At 37.6% G+C, this 16,566-nt stretch overlaps 1 protein-coding gene across 2 annotated transcripts; it reads left to right on the forward strand.

Moving 5' to 3' along the window:
* The first annotated feature begins 194 nt into the window (after window positions 1–194).
* On the forward strand, window positions 195–8,246 carry LOC101859797. 2 transcript variants are annotated; one of them, XM_005102183.3, is made up of 4 exons: window positions 195–578; window positions 5,317–5,427; window positions 6,480–6,572; window positions 7,746–8,246. In XM_005102183.3, exons 2-4 carry the CDS (start codon window positions 5,331–5,333, stop codon window positions 7,967–7,969), a joined length of 414 nt encoding a protein of 137 aa, XP_005102240.1. In that variant the 5' UTR covers window positions 195–578; window positions 5,317–5,330; the 3' UTR covers window positions 7,970–8,246. The 2 variants fall into 2 exon arrangements, with proteins under 2 accessions (XP_005102240.1, XP_012940215.1); XM_013084761.2 differs by lacking the exon at window positions 195–578 and adding an exon at window positions 587–1,165.
* The last annotated feature ends 8,320 nt before the right edge of the window (window positions 8,247–16,566 follow it).

Below are 16,566 nucleotides of genomic sequence, written 5' to 3' on the forward strand. Positions count from 1 at the left end.
GGGGTCCTTATAATTGTACATTGGACGTGATTGGTATTTTTTTCTTTTTCTTTTTAAAAACGTATATTCCACATGTTACAGTTTTGTATGCTGTGTGTAGGCCTAATATTATTTCTGCTGTAGCCAACGCAGCCTTTTATATAGGACTTATTTGCTTATGCTGGTATTTAATAAAAACTGATTAGACTAGTTCAAGACTGTAATATTTGATAAAGATTATTTGTTCTCTTAATTTTTCCATATGTTCACTTACCTTTTCCAAAAATTCAATAGACGAGTTGATTATTGATTATGAAATGTGTAAAGAGGTAGAAACATAATATCAATAGTAATCAACACTAAACTTGGAAAGACAGCATCTTATCAAAAACACCGAAAGGAATAGAAGACGACTAAAGTAATTGGGAATTCCCGAAAAATTTATGAACAATAGCGGAAGTACTTGTCTACTTGTTACTCGTCAACAACAAGAGAGTAGGCCAAGAGAGGAGGAGAAGCTGATTCACCGTGGACCGTGGGGACAAAAGCAAGCGTGAGAGGAATACTGACGTGTACTAACCCGAATCGTGCGCAGAGTGGTAAGAAAATGTGTTTTTTGTTTATTTTGCTAGATTGCCCCCCTCCCCTCAATTTTGTTTGAAAAGTAGAGGTAGGCTACAACTTGAGTTACTCCTTGGTCATTTGTAATTGTTTTGACTTGTTACAAGTGCTGCTTGGTACTTGGTAGGGCGGGGATGGAGTTGAAGTTGATTCTGATTTGAGAATGAGACTGATATAGATTGAAATGCTAGAGACTGAGAGTTGAGCTCCTTGTCCTTTCTTCGGTCTGTCATCTAGCAAAAAAAGAAAAAAAGAAAAAACTTAAAGCATTATTATAAAAGGCATTGAAAGGCCAAAATCTGAAACTCATTAACTTCCTAGGGAAGCAAATGTTGATGAGAGCTCCTCCCTCGTCTCATGACTGAGCAGACCAAGCAAGAAGAGTGCAAGACTAAACTTTTAAAAGATATGGATAGAGAGATGGATTTGAATTCGTTACGCTGTGACTGTGATTGTTTTGACGAAGAGCTTAATGCAGAATGTTTATTAGAAGAGGCAGAGTATGATTCAGAGTCATCAGATGTCGTACGGGTTATATATGGCAACAATGGCAATGCTTTGTTTGGTATGTATGTAATTATAAGTATTAAAGTAGCTAAAGACAGCTTGAGAAGTTATAATTTTATAACAAGTAGACCTCAAGGTGGATCCCATGTTTCGTCTACCCACTTTAGTTGACTACCTTTTGTACTTTTGATTTTAATCTAGATTTCTAGATCTAGATCTAGATCTAGATTTCTAGATCTAGATCTAGATCTAGATCTAGATTTCTAGATCTAGATCTAGATCTAGATCTAGATTTAGATACTGGGTGATCCCAAAAAACAACAACCGTACAACTTTTTTTCTGAATATCTGGCGATAAAATTGTTCTAGAATGCTGTAATTTGGAACATAATAGATCTATATATATATATATATCATTCAAAAGGATTTTGTCACAAAATCCACAAATGAGAAACTTGTTTTGAAAATGGAAATGGCGTAAGAAAAAAGCACCCTAAAACGCCAAGTTCACAAATTTAAAAAAATCTTATGACTAAAGGAATTTGTGAAAAGATTGGTTGACTTTTTCTTTATTTTATCTTTGACATTTAATTTTCCGTCCCCGTGACATTTTAAAACAATATTTAATTTCTTTTACAGAGTTTTTAAAAAATAACAATTTCATTTTGAAATTCCTAAAAGCAGTGGTCTACATGCCCTCCTTTGGACTCGACAAATTTTTAACACGTCATTCAAAATGTTCAATGGCACCCAAACACTAGAACCTGCTAAACAAACAATGAGTGGTTAAAGCCAACACTGTACATCAGTATGAACTGGCTTCTAGAGACAATAGGGAGTGGGGTGCCCAATAGACATCTTTTTTGGGGGTTGACATCCCGCAGAGTGAAAAATGGGCTTTGCACTTTAAACCAAATGTCATCGAGGAAATGATTCCACTTTTCAAGACAATTTAGGAATCATGAACACATTTCCATGTTCTGATCCTTGTCATCTCCGCTGAGCGAAGATGAAAATGGTAGAGTCATAAGTTAAGATCTGCCCTGAGAATGCAGACTGTTGAGGTGTAGGAAAGTACCAGCTGCAGATAGTCTAGGGACAGACGTCTCATGGGACTCGACTACAGAAATCTGCCGCCTGGTGACGTTTAAAGGGCTGCACATGGTGCGTGTTCGACCTAAAGTGGTTATTGTTTAGGACATTTTTAGTGCTGATATTCTCAAAAGATCCGAACTAACGGAACTTCTCTACTCATGACACCAAAGGTCTTAAGGGCACCTAAGCATTTCTCCATGCAGTACGCAGAACTTACGAAATGTTAGTGATGTTGAGTTTGTGGAGAGGTAATGTTCAATCAAAAAGTTCTCTGCTCTTTCTTAAACGTAACCATGATCTCGGCAAGCAAACGAAATTTGGGTAAAACAATATCTGCAGACTTCTGTTGACTTGTTAGACTGCTGTAGCTTGCAATATGGTACGACTGTTGCAATTTTTAGTGGTAGGCCTAATGCGAACTGGTGCGTCATGCTATAAAAATGGCGTCAAAGTTGAAAATGAGTTGGTTTTTTAATGCGCCTTATAGAGCAAAAAAACATTCAATGGACTTATCTAAAAAATGAATATCCGACAAATTCCTTTTGACTTCCAAATGTTGTGTTAAAATCTGAAACGATAAATGTCAGTATGGAGGAAGGTATTTACAAAACAAGTACAGTTTTTCTGGGATCACCCTGTATTAGGGACTCCGCTTAGTCCCAAAACGTCTCGTCAAAAGGCATACACACATGGTATACATTTTACAGTCACTTTATATCATTAAGATTAATTGAGAACATTAGTATTTTTGTTTGTTTATTTGAAAATGCATGAACAAGAAAATGAAAATATATCGTTTTGTGCAATAAAATGGTAATGAACAGGCCTAAATCTAGATCTAGATCTAGTTTTTTAATTGATAATTTTCTTGTGCCTTGAAATTACGTATTCTTGAGTCACACAAGATTAAGAAGCAGAGCATAAATTAAATTGTTCCACTCTTGTCAAACTTTACAATGCCCAATTTGTCAAGAAGAATTCCGTAACGAGCGACCTTTACGAAATAGAATAGAATCGAAGGTTATGGTTAGAGTTAGGGTTGAAGCAAGGGTTAGGGTTGAGGCAAGGGTTAGGGTTGAGGCAAGGGTTAGGGTTGGGTTAGGGTTTGGGGTTGAGTTAGGGTTAGGGGTAGGATCAGGGCTTGGGTTTGGTCTCTTCTTTATTGTGTTTGTTGGGGTGGTCGCTGGTAACGAGGGAAGTCCTTCCAATTTTGCAATAGTTCTGTTACAATTCATTTTATTTGTAGTGTAAGGCATAGACACTATTTAAATTACAGTACATATATATTTAGTGAAAGTGCGGCTAAGAAAAATACTTCTTTTGTTGTGTGAATTTATTTTCTTGTAGAAAATTTGTTAGTACAGTCGTCTTGGGCTAATAGTATGCTGGATATGAGAACTGTCTGCTTGAAACACGCTGGCTATGAAGAACCAAATTTTCACTATTATAATCACCTGTAAGTGCGCTTTCTGAATTGACAGCTCTGCCGAATAGCATGGTTGTTTCTAGCTGGTATCAGAAACAGATCTTTCATATAATATATATATAATATAGGCCAAGAACGACTCATTTGGCTTGGAATTGATGGAAGTGAAATAAATACATCATGTTCTCCTTTCTTACTTGAAATCATTTCTTTGCCGTGGAGAAAAAAAACATAGGAGGACGAAGTGTTCAATTGTGCTATATGAGGAAAGCTTGTGACAGGCTATGCTTGGCTGGTGGACAGTGTGAAAGGGCTGTGCAGTGATTATTTTGGTTGTTACGTGTGGTTGCTCTTCATACCTCGGGGGCTTGCTCAGTTCAATGACAGTAGAACCCACAGTAGGAGATCATATCCGAGGTGTATATCAATCATTAGAATTTAACAATACAGTAGAATCTATTCAAGATGATATCACAAGTAAGGGAGCTAAAAAATATACATGTTGTACCTTACACATTTTCCGTCTTGGACAGGGGAATGTGTATGTGTGTCAGAGGGGGGAGGGTCCAAAGTGCCAACCATGCGTGGTGGAATTAAGGGTTGTCTGTGTGCAATTGTCAAGCTGTGGTCAAAACTTCACACTTCTTAAGTGCTGTCTTAGCCGCTATTATAATTGCATGGCATCAGTTTTACAAACCCATTGTCACTGGTATTTGCATCGTTAGGACTATTGTCTGAGCTATCAAAAACAGAAAGGGTTGACTTAAAAGTCTCCTACTGTGCTTCCAGTCATTGATGTAATAAGCACAGTCAGTCAATGCCACCCCTCCCCTGCATGTAAAAATGATCCAAGGAACTTTTTTTGACACTGACCGTATGATCAGGGCTGCAGGCAGTGGTCAAATTTCAGACCTCTGGCTACTGCTACCAAAGAAAGTTTTTGTGCCAGTGCACCACTACCCTGACCATCTGCAACCCCTGAGGGCCCCCCAAACCTCGCCCCTTCCCCCCTTCATCGCCTAGCTGTGTTGCATATAGAGCTAATGGAACCAAACTTAAGAGTTTTGTTTCAAGTAAGCATTGAGCTGGAAAAGCTTTTGCATCCTTGACAGGTCACAACCCTCCAAGGGGGAGGAATTTCTGTCCATGAAGGGTTCCGTCTTAGGCAGATATATTGATGTATGTGGAATTTACCAAGGGAGAAGCAAAGAGATTCCATCATAGGCAGGTTTTCATTCTTGCAGGTTTGACTGTACTCACTTTAAATACTCTATAATAACACCCTTCAGCACTCAGTAACTTGCAAGTTCCCATAAGAACATGTTTCTCTTGTCATCTGAGGAGTGTGCTCTTAGCCAGAGACCACTGTACCTGACTCGTCTTTATGTTATATATGGCTTTGACTTTGCTCGCTCTTTCTGAGTAGGCCTATGTGTACCAGGCATATTATTAGTAAATTGAAAACTTGTTGTTTGTTTAACTTCTATACTGGAGTTGAGTGAGGAGACTCGGTGATGGGAGAGGAAAGCTAGAAAAAGTTTTTTTAAAAGATCCTGTTGCTGAAATTTACTGTAATGCTTTGAGTAAAATGGTGTTCAGAACTCGATGCTGTGTATTGGTGAATCAGCCAATCTTGTCATGCTTTAAAAATACAGTGTATTTTTATGCTGCTTTTCTTATAATTTCAGAAGAACGCTTAACAATGGCGGCTAATCTTGTTGGTATGGCCTTTATACCCTACTATGATCATTTGATGGGGATACTGAAGACAAATCCTGAACTAGCAAAAACGGCCAAAGGTAACACACCATTGTTGGGGGGATTTTTGTCGAACATTTTGTTTGTATTTATATATCTGCTTGTATAGCTACATTATTACACAATGGCAATAATATTCTATAAGTAATTGTTTAAACGATCTGGCACCACAATATCATTCTAATTTGTTACAAGAGTATATTCCATCTCAAAATTTGCAGTCCAGTAATAAAAAACAACTGTAGATTGTGCCTTGTAAAACTAAAGTAATTGGGAGTAGAGATCTATTGATAGCTGCTCCCTCAGTATGGAATTCCCTCCCACTCCATTGAATTGGGACGTTTACTTTGACCACATATAAGTCTGGTTGAAAAATACATTTATTTAAATTCATTTTGCTAAATAGTTTGATTTTTCTACCATCAACGAGTGTTATCAGAAGCCACTGTGATTGTCTTTTTGTGTATGTGATCTTTGTCAGTTTTTGGATGAAAATGTATTTGAAAGGATTGTTGTACATTGAATGGGCCAGTACACATGAAATGTTAATTTAAATCTTTATTTATTTTGAAACGCCTTGAGACACCTGGGATTATGTGCTATAAAAGTCATCATTATTATCACTACTATGATATTTGTTTTCAAGAATGCAATTTAATGCTGTCTCTGACTAATGGTCAATACAAAAAAAAGTAGAAGTTGCCATCATATCAGTGCTGTATGTAGTACTCAAATTATGTTTAACTTGGCCATGAGACTCTAACTCTCAGGCTTTTTAAAATCGTTTTATGTGCCCAAGTGCATAGATTAATTGAACTAACAACATCCTCGATAATTTTATTTTAGACTTTTTTTTCTTCCATCGGAATGAACTAAATGTTGCTTTAAATAGTAAACAACTTAGCCTGACTTTTGCAAGTTTATTAAAAAATGTTGGGTCTTACACACTTGGTGGATAGGTTTCATTTTTCCTTGTTATGACTAGTAAGTTGACATGAACCTGTCAGGTCTTTCAAATGGAACATCGATGGTCATGTTTATCATTCGAAATAAGCTAATAAGGCTATAAAATATGCATCTTTTTTTTTGCTAGGCATTTTCAAGCAGGTGGCATGGGGAGCTGCAGGTACAGTGGCTGGAGCAGCATTTGGTGGACCTTTTGGGGCGATGGTTGGCGGAATTGCTGGTGAGTGTTGACCACAATATTTGTTAATTAAGTTTCAATCCTGAATCGTGGGTGGTTGGCGGGTTCTCTGGTTTGGTTTACTCCTTCTTTCCTTTCGAACATCTATCGTCCTGATGGCTCCTCCTTTTTAAAAATGTTTGTTACTCTCTTGTGACACATCTAATCTTTGGCACTTATATGACCTTATTGTGTTGCAAGTGCCGTAAAACTCTTACTAAAACTAAAAACTAAGTCCTGAATCATGTGTGAATCTGTTTTTCTTATGAATCTGACATATTTTGATGAGGTCTTGCTTTGAGTCGAGATTCCTTTTCAATCATCTCTGTATCAACCTGTTTTTCTTCTCTTCTGCTGCCTGTACATCTTTAGTCTCATTGCTTTATGTTTTTCTTAGTTTCTAAGGCCTGTCATCGGAAGAGGGTGGGGGGGTGTCCAGTACGCTGTAGGAGTGTTGACAATCTCACTTTTCAGTCTGGGGTGTGGGGTTCTTTCCCTTACGACCTTTTCCGGGAGATCCTCACAGTTCTCTGAAATGTGCTCAGCCTTATTCCAGGAAGACCTTGTGCAGTATTTTGAACAACCTATTTTTATTATACCCTCGACTGAGACCTGTTGTGCAATGAAAGACACAAAACCTGTTTTGTGATGAAAGGATGTAATATTTCTAATGGGAAGAAAAGTAAAAGGGGGAATATTACATTCCTGTAGAGATATATGTAATGAATGCAACTGAGTTGCCATGAATATTATTATACCATTTAATATTTTTTTAGTGTATCCATTGCTGTTGCCAGGCTCACTGTGTGACACATTTTTTTGAAGTATTTTTTTTTACCCTCATTATGTATGTATATTTATATACACATAATATGTTCCTCATGTCTTATACACCTGTCTAGTTGTTCTAAAATTTGGTATCTCTTTGAATGTTATGTGCATTTAGCACTTTAAAAAAAAAGAAATGTGCTGCATAAATGAATGCTATTTATTATCATTATTGTTGTTATTATTATTAGTAGTAGAAGTAGTAGTAGTATTGTTGTTATTATTATTATTATTGCTATTGTTGTTATTATTAATATTACAATCTAGCACTCATTTATTAAGCTACACGATGCTTGTCATGAGCATAACCTCCTTTCAAGCCCTTATATCTCTTGCAATTGTTTGCAGGGTCAATGCTTGGCTACAGAATGAGTGATGACTACCAGTCTCTCATTGACGTTCTTCAAGACCTTACAGAGGAAGACAAAGAGGAGCTTGTGAAGAGAGTGCAGGAGCTGGTGGGAAGCTCATCAATAGAGGCTTTGACCCGCTATATTGGAACTCAAGCCCAGCGGTCAGCTTTGCTTAATTTGCTCAGGTCTGCTGCAACAGACCTTGGCAAGGGAGGATAACCCGCTTTTTGCTTTTAAAAAATTGTGTGTGTTGAGTTTTTGTTGCTTTTTTTACTGTACTGTTGATGAGGAGATAATTAAGTTTGTGTTGCCAGGCTAAAACATGAGAATACAATTTTTAGTGTAATGTAGGCCTACTTGGTATACAAAACTATTGAAACTTGGGCGTTTCTCTATTCATGTTTCCATACGAGGGACATACCCAAAGTGTTTTTTTTACCTGACCATAAAGGAATAAAGGCAGAAAGCTGAAATTTGGCACTAACCTTAATCTTTCTCTATGTAGTCCCCTCCCACAGTTATACATTTTTGCCATCCATGTATGACCTTGAAAAAGCCTTGAGAATAGAAGACCCTCTCTTTGTCAGAAAACCAGCCCTCCACCACTTCTTTGATCTCATCATCACTTTCAGAATGCCTTCCTTTTAATACCTTTTTTAGTTTGGGGGAATAAAAAAGATCGAAGGGGGCTAAATCTGGAGAATAGGGTGGATGTAGCAAGATTGCATAGCTACTTTCTCGCGCGCTTTCTGCAGCTTTTCTTGAAGAGTGTGCTGGCGCGTTGTCGTGAAGCAGCAAAATGCCTTTTCGGATCTTTCCTCTACGTTTTTCTTTTGTAGCCTGTAGTAATTTTTTTTAGCTTTTTAAAATAATGGTCTCCGGTGATCGTATATCCATTTTCAAGATAGTCTATCATAATCACTCCTTCTTGGTTCCAAAAAACTGATAGTATCACTTTTCCACTTGATGGCTGCACCTTTGCCTTCTTTGGTGTTGGAGACGAGGGCGATTTCCATTGCATTTGTGCAGATTTTGACTCAGGATCGTAGTGGTGAACCCATGTCTCATCCATGATTACAAGTCTTTCAAAAAATTCAGTTCCATCCTTTTCATACAGACCAAGCAATTCTTGATAACAATCAACACGTTGCACTTTTTGAGGAGTCAACAAACGTGGCACCCATCTCGCAGAAACCTTGGTCATAATTCAAATGTTCATATAAGATTCGTTCAACTGATTCAATGCTAAGCCTAGTTTCTTTGCTCAAACATTCGACTGTTACCCGCCTATCAGACAACACAAGTTTCTTGATTGTCAACACATTCTCTTCTGTTGTTTGCTGCCACTGGGAGACCATCATGGTGGTCATCTTCAATTCAATGTCCATGAATCTGCATTTGAATTATTTTACACCAAAATTTTATCACAGCATGGGATGGGCAATCAGTTCCATATAAGGCATGCATCTCCGTAAAAATATCCTGTAGTTGATTAACTAGCAAGAACAAAAACTTCTTTTCTGCCCTGTGCTCAATGTTCTCCATTTTTATGTTGAAACTGGAGAACAGCATACCTCCATTCACTTACAGTGCGCTGGCGTTGAAACGAGTGATCGGAAATTCCCCCAAAATTACATGCATTCTAGGAAGATGATTGTTGGCTTTAACCCCAAATTTTAGCTTTCTACCGTTATTCCTTCATGGTCAGGTTAATAACTTTTGGTATGTCCCTCGTATATATATAAATGTTTGTGTATTTACGTGAACAGAAAAATGTTTTTGCAGGTTGCACATGGTTTTATTGTTAAAATCTTAATGGAAACTGGCGACATGAATGAATGTACTGACACTAAAGAAACTAATCAAAGATAAGCCAAATATCGTTTGATAAATGTTTTATATATATCGTTAATAAATCACACACGGATGTTTACATCAATACATAGTTCAACATATTTTGATTTCTACTCATCTTTAGACCATGTTTGTTCTCTCTTTGGAAGTTTTCATAATTGTATTTTTGGGCTCTAAGCGGCATGGGGCCAATTTAACCCCTTCATAACCTGTGACTCTCCACATACAGGTTATATTGCGTCACTGATGTACGCCATAAAATCAGCTGATTATGTCTATGCCAAGGAAGTTATGACATACAATATCTTCCATAATTTAATACACAAGGCCATTGTTGGCAATAGAAGTCTGAAATAGTTGGCTGTTGTAGTCTGAAATAGACACGAGGTTTGAAATTTATGATAGTGAAAATGTACAAGAAGAATTTTTTTTGTCTTCAAAGGGGATTTTTAGGTCCAATTTAGCCTAGATCTTTCCTTTATGTTGTGTGTATATGAATACTGACAAGAGAGCCCTCATCCTGGGTTATCAAAACAGCCCTGTCCAGTCTTTAATTAAATATTTCATGTTTTGAAAAGGTTAAAAGTTGAAGTCTCCTGCTGAAATAAGGCATCCTTTGGATCCTTGGGGGGGGGGGGGGGGGTTGGTTTGTTCAAAGTGTGAACAGCAATGGAGAATAATGGGCTTTTCTCTTTGTCACTTAATGTTACTTGAAAAGGATACTCAGGGTGTTGCCGTTGTTGAAATAAGTAAAACAGATTTTTAGTTGGTCTTTTTTTTTTTTTTGATGTTGAGGGAAAATACTTTGTAGTGGATGTTTGTCAGATAAAAGTAATTTATGTTTTGAAGTTCTCTTTTCAAGGTGTTTTCACATGGTTTAGAATCAGTGCTTGTTAATCTTTTTATAGCTAGGGGCCCACTTCTGCCACGTTTAAAGAGGCTGAAATTCTATATATATATTGTATTTCCTAGTTTGGCATAAAATAACAACTGTCACTACTTGGGTGATCCCCGTGATACTGCCCAGGTTGGCAAGCTCTGATTCAGCTGGGGGGGTTTTCTTGACTGACTGTTTTTGTCCTGAATGGGAACTATTGCATCGCACAGAAATTCTTTTTCAGTATAATTTTGAACAAACTTATTAGTATCTCTTGGGTAGCTTGATAGCAAAACAAAACTTGGTAAAATTTGTTTGTTGTCTTAGTGTGGACTAGATACTATTTCCTGTTTTTCTTTAGCCCCTGTAATGTATTGTTTTGTTTGAATTTGTATACAAGTACAAGCAACTGGTTAACATAATAGACATTTTATCTGCTGATTTCTATTAATGTTCCTGTAATATTTCTCAATGGCTGTAATAAAAAGACAGATAACTTTCATGTTGGTTTTGAACTTGAACGGCAGGCGTACACTCAGGTCTGAAGTTCAAATCCAAGTGGGGTTCAAACATTTCTTGCCTCTCCTGGATTATTTCCTTACACGCTGGTTTCTGGTGAGGCACTTAAAGCTCCATTTGAAATGACAAATTTTGTATATCTATTTGTGATGTTCCTTTCATGACAACGAGAACAGGAAAAAGGCTGGAGGAGCTATTACCGAGTGAGGGTCCTTATTGGAGAAGGGGTGGGGGGAAGAACTGGTGAAATTTTGTTTTGTCCTTGAGAACTATTTGCATGTTAGTTTGCTGGGTTGGATTGTATAAAAATTTCTGTGAATATATATATATATATATGCATGTTCAAGGATGGATTTTTAGTTTACTATTTTTCAAAACAACAAATTTCTTTCTTACTTCGACTCAAAACAGGATTCAGTATTTACAATTGAGTCTGTCTAATTTACCCAAAATCTGGGGAACCGTCAGATTTTCATATGTTTAGTTGCATTTTCAGGTTAGAGAGGCTGCTGCAATAGAAGGGAAAAGAATTGGGGATTTTATTTTCTGTGGGTTTATCGCTGTTTTCGTATTAAACATGTTCGGTTTAAACCAACTCCACTGTATTTTATTTTGTGTTTTGTGAACTCTAAGATTTTTTCTCTATATTTTTGTGATTCCTCTGTGACTTTCATGTCCGTAGGTGTTTACATTTATACCGAAACAGTTATGTATAATTTCTGAGTAATAGTCTTACACAAAAAAAGTGTTAGATTTTGTAATACTTTATCCTCTGACGGTTGCAGTGCATTTTTTGCTGTTGAATGACTGCTTTAAAGTTTGTACATGTGCAAAGAAAATCTGCAGGTCCCGCAGATGTCAGTTAGAGTGGACTCCACTGTAGGCCTACTTTCAAAAATGATTGATGAGACTTACTTGTGTATGAATTATAGAAAGGCATTGGCTGTATTTATCTTTGGTTTAGAATGCTGCAGAAGCACTTCTATTTGGATGTTATCAGTGTTCTAAAAGAATTTTTCTGTCTAGTGTGTATGTGTGTGTGTGTGTGGGGGGGGGGGGTATTTTTTAAAATGCCTTTGTCTTGATATGAAAAAGAAGCTGCAAATATTTTGGCATACTACTACAGCTGCTTGTGGTTGTGAATTTCCTGTTGTCAAATCACTTTAATTCATTCTTCTCTTTTGTGCCATTCCAGACTCCTTTTCTCCAAGTTTTGCTGGGGGGGGGGGGGGGGGGGTTCTTTTACACGTTTTTACATCTACATTTGAAAAGTTTCGTATGATGTGTTGTGTGAACATGGTGTACGCCTTATCTGATAACCGAGATTTTGCATTAAAATCTGGGAAAGATCTAAAAAGCTTACTGTGTTCTTTTTCATACCTCTACAAATTCATCGTTGAATTGGCTGTTCACTTATTTCTTTTATTTAATTCCGTATTTGCTGTAGGAAACGGAACCATCCTGTCAGGTGGATAGTTTGCAAGTACTCTGTTGTGATTTTCTCCCTCTTTCCTTTTTTACATCAAACATCCTTATCTTTCCTCTTTTTTTTTTTGTTGCTCTCTTGAAATACCTCAAATCTATGGCATTTATATGACCTAATTGTGTTGCAAGTGCCATAGAAAATGCTTACCAAAACAAAATAAACAAATGGAGTAGATATATATTTTATAGATGTTTCCATCCTTCTGCCAGGATGTATGCCACATAACCTTAGTTGGCCCTGGCAGACCGAGTCATAGCATCTGGCCTCTTCAGTGGCCTAATTTTTTATATATTTAATAAGGACAATAAAACAATTCTTACAATAATGTCGCTAAGGAAAACCCATCATCTTGAAGTTATTGATCTTACAGTTGCAATGGGATTATTATAATGTTTAGCTGTCTTGAAAATGCTTGACAATAACCCAGACTTTCAAAGAGGTTTTTTTCCTGTTTCAGAAAATATAGTTTTCTTCTGTGATTAAAACTTTAGAAAAAAAAAATTCATGAATTGCTCATATTACTCACCTTTTCTCCAGATTTATGAAAATGTACAAAAAAGTATTTTGGTCATATATTTTGTTTTGTGACGAGGTGTTCCTGTGTCAAGAAGCAAAGAATTATGCACATGTATGTCCAGTGAAATAAGCAGAAAAAGTTCCTTATGGACTGCAATCTATTGAAATTCATGAACAGAGATGTCTGAAGGATTTCCCTGTTGACATCTGCCCCATAACGTCAGAACTGTGGATTTTCAAAGGTAGTCTTTTTTAAAAACTTGGAGCTAAAATACCATTGCAAGCCTGTAGCAAAGATATGATTAGTGCAAGTGAGGCATTTGTTGGAACTACAGCTGTTTATTTGTGAGGCTACCATAATAATGCTTTAAGTTATGTTTCTTTGGATTCTTATTTTTTTTATCAAAGAAAATCTATTACTATTACATCTTTGAGCTAATTTTTTTTTCAAAGCTCTGAAATGTTGGGCCATATCACCAAAGATGTCAGAGTGTCTTTAAAATGGTTATATATTGCATCAAAGTCAGAGATGGCAAATACATTATGCTGATACCGGTATTCATTGTGTGACTTTGATTATTCATCAATGAAGTCTGTGTCGCCTACGAATGAAATTTTTTCCTTCGATTTGGTCTAGAATGGAAGACACATCATCATATGACTTTAGTGGGACTGTATAACCGAATAAAAGACAAAATATAATGCTAAAGATCTCTTGCTTAAATATATGAGAAGGCTCCTGTCTTTATACAATGTTGTGAGCTGTTCGATGAAACGTTGTTCTTTGTGGATTGTTTGCGAGTGTTCTGGTTGTTCTCTTTCTTTCCTATCAAACATTTAACTCCCTTTTCTCTCCTCCATTTCTGTGTTTGTTGTTCTCTTGTAGCACCTCTACATGTAATCCTCTGCACTTATTTGACCTAATTGCGTTGCAAGTGCCTTAAACCTGTTACTTTAACCAAACTAGATCTGGCACAAGGAGGTTATGTTGCAAGGTCCTTGAAGTGGCATTAAACCTTTTGTCGTTTATGAACGATCATGACAGTATTATTATTCTTCTTTTCCAAGTGCCAGACCAGAACAGACATCGGCAGTCATGCTTCGCCATTTATCTGCCCAGATACTCTTCCACGACCTATATTATTAGCCTGTGGTCGTCTAGAGCTCCTACCATCTGTTTAAGTTCACTATTGACAAATAGTGGCAAACAGCAGAAAATTATGTACGAGTCTACCGAAATAGGCAGAAAAAAAAGTTCCCTTTTCACGGCACCTGTTGAATTTTATGAACAAAGATGGTTGGAGTTTGAAGGATATACCCCATATTGACATCTGCCTCCAACCCTCAGAGATGTGGATTTTCAAATTTTTTATTTTTTTTACTTGGAGCTAAAATACCCTTTTAAGCCTTTAAGTAAAGACAGATTTAGCGCAAGTGAGACATAATTGTCGGCACTGCAGTTGCGTGTTTGTGAGGTTAGACAAATCATAATTAGTTGTCCGGCACATCTGCTTGACTGGGGCAGCATCGTCAGTCTGTGCAGACCAACACGATAGTAACTCACTCTCTCTAGAAAATATCGTGTGTCTTATTTACACTTTGTCTTTTGTCTAGTCACGTTTTTACCGTCATCTGTGGCGTAGCGATTGTAATAGGCGCTTCGCTGTTGCACGCAGGAGACCTGAGTTCAATTCCCAGGTGAGGATAATTTCTTATTGAGTATCTCGGTCTTTCTGCTGGGATGTTATAATTCCCTCTCACTCCGGGTTACCATATCAGGCTGGGTTGGAGTTCCGCCTCCTATATTAAATGATCTAAGGTGTGTCAATAAGGGTATTAAAAACAGTTAAACACCTATTGAAAATATAAATTGTCACGTCTGTGAAGTTAGACTTTAATAACGTCCACTCTCTCCTTTGCTTCAGTTTCTGCCCTCCCACCTGAAAGCGCAATAGTTTAGGGTGGGAGGTTGGCGGGTGGTCTGGTGTGGTTAGCTCCTTCTTTCCTATCAAACACCTATCGTGCTTCTCAATCCTCCCTCTAATTGTTACTCTTGATCTTGTAATATCTTTTACTCTTCGGCTCTTAGGTATGTGGTGTAATTATGTTACAAGTGCCGTAAAACTCTTACTAAAACAAACCTTCCATCTGGAGGCACTGGTTCAGGATACCAAACCGTCCTGGAGAGTGAGATCAACGGTTCAACCAGGTACACATTATGCAAAGCAGACGACATGATTAAAATAAATTTTAAGCGCTTGGAAAAGAGGAAGGGAAGGGGGTCTCCTCTTCTGAATAAAATGGGAATAGTTTTTAAGGAGTTATATCCCTTCCCTTTGCTATCGCTTTTGTAATTTTTTGTTTTTTGTGACTGCGGTTTGACCAGGCGACATAATATTAAAGTACATAATTTTGCTTCAGCCATTCATTCAGAACTTACTTGGCCTACAATGAATATCACTGATTTCATGAATGGTGGGTTTTTGTTTTATTTACGGGTTTTGTTTGTTTGGTTGGTTGGTTCGAGTGGGGGTTTTGTTGGTAAGTGTTTTACGGCGCTTGCAACTGCATAAGTTCATAATATGAGCGCGCGGAGCACATTAAACATATTCAGTTGGAAGGAAAATTTTGCCCGGATGACGGCCGAAGCCTACTCTTTCTGTCCCCACCCCTCACCTCCTTTGCCCCTTCCTCTGAGCTCCTGACTCTTCCTGCAGCCGTTCTACTTCTACTCCTTGGCTCCTTCATACTGTTGTCTTTCAGCTACATCCCTGATCTTCAGGTAGGAAAGATCTACACCAAGCCTTCTTGGAAAAGGATGGCAAAATCTCGGAGGGCCCGTATGTAAGTTGCGCACGTTAAAGATCCCTTGGTGGTCTAAAATTGATAAGAATAGGCTTCGGCCGCCACCCGGGCAAAATTCAAAATTTCCTACCAACTGAAAATATGAGGTATGTCCCGCGCGCTCATATGACCTTATTATGCAGTTGAGAGCGCCGTAAAACACTTACCAATAACAACAAACATCATCAGTCGTCCGTATCACTCCTTTTCCTACATGTTACTCTTGTAGTAACACCTCTCATCTTCGGCACTTATATATGTACAACCTTTCCATTGGGCAAGTGCTGTAAAACTCTTACTAAAAACTAAACGAAAGCTGTTTATTACTTCTTTTTTTCTGCTCGACAATGTTTGCGCTATATTATGATGTTTGTTCACTGCCCCAACAGACAGGATTGTGTAATCACTTTGGTCTCAAGAGGTGGGAGAGCACTACATTCACTTCAACTTCAACAATCCTCGTCCGTTGTCCGCCTTTGAAGTGGTCCTTTTAAGACGAGTGCTCTTCTGTAGGATATTGCAAACGCTAATTAACTTGTTGAAATCAGATGAAAAAGTTCACGTTCATAAACAAGCATCTGTCAAAGATGTTGCGCCATCTTTCGAAATCTCAGCAATAATATATGAGGTTAATCCACAGAGTTGAAAGATAGAAAAAGTTTCGTTCTTGAGATCAAAGAGGATTTCTCTCTCTCTCTCCCCCCCTCTCTCTCTCTCTCT

Source organism: Aplysia californica, unplaced genomic scaffold (assembly GCF_000002075.1).
Source record: "Aplysia californica isolate F4 #8 unplaced genomic scaffold, AplCal3.0 scaffold00316, whole genome shotgun sequence".
Lineage (NCBI taxonomy): Eukaryota > Metazoa > Mollusca > Gastropoda > Aplysiida > Aplysiidae > Aplysia > Aplysia californica.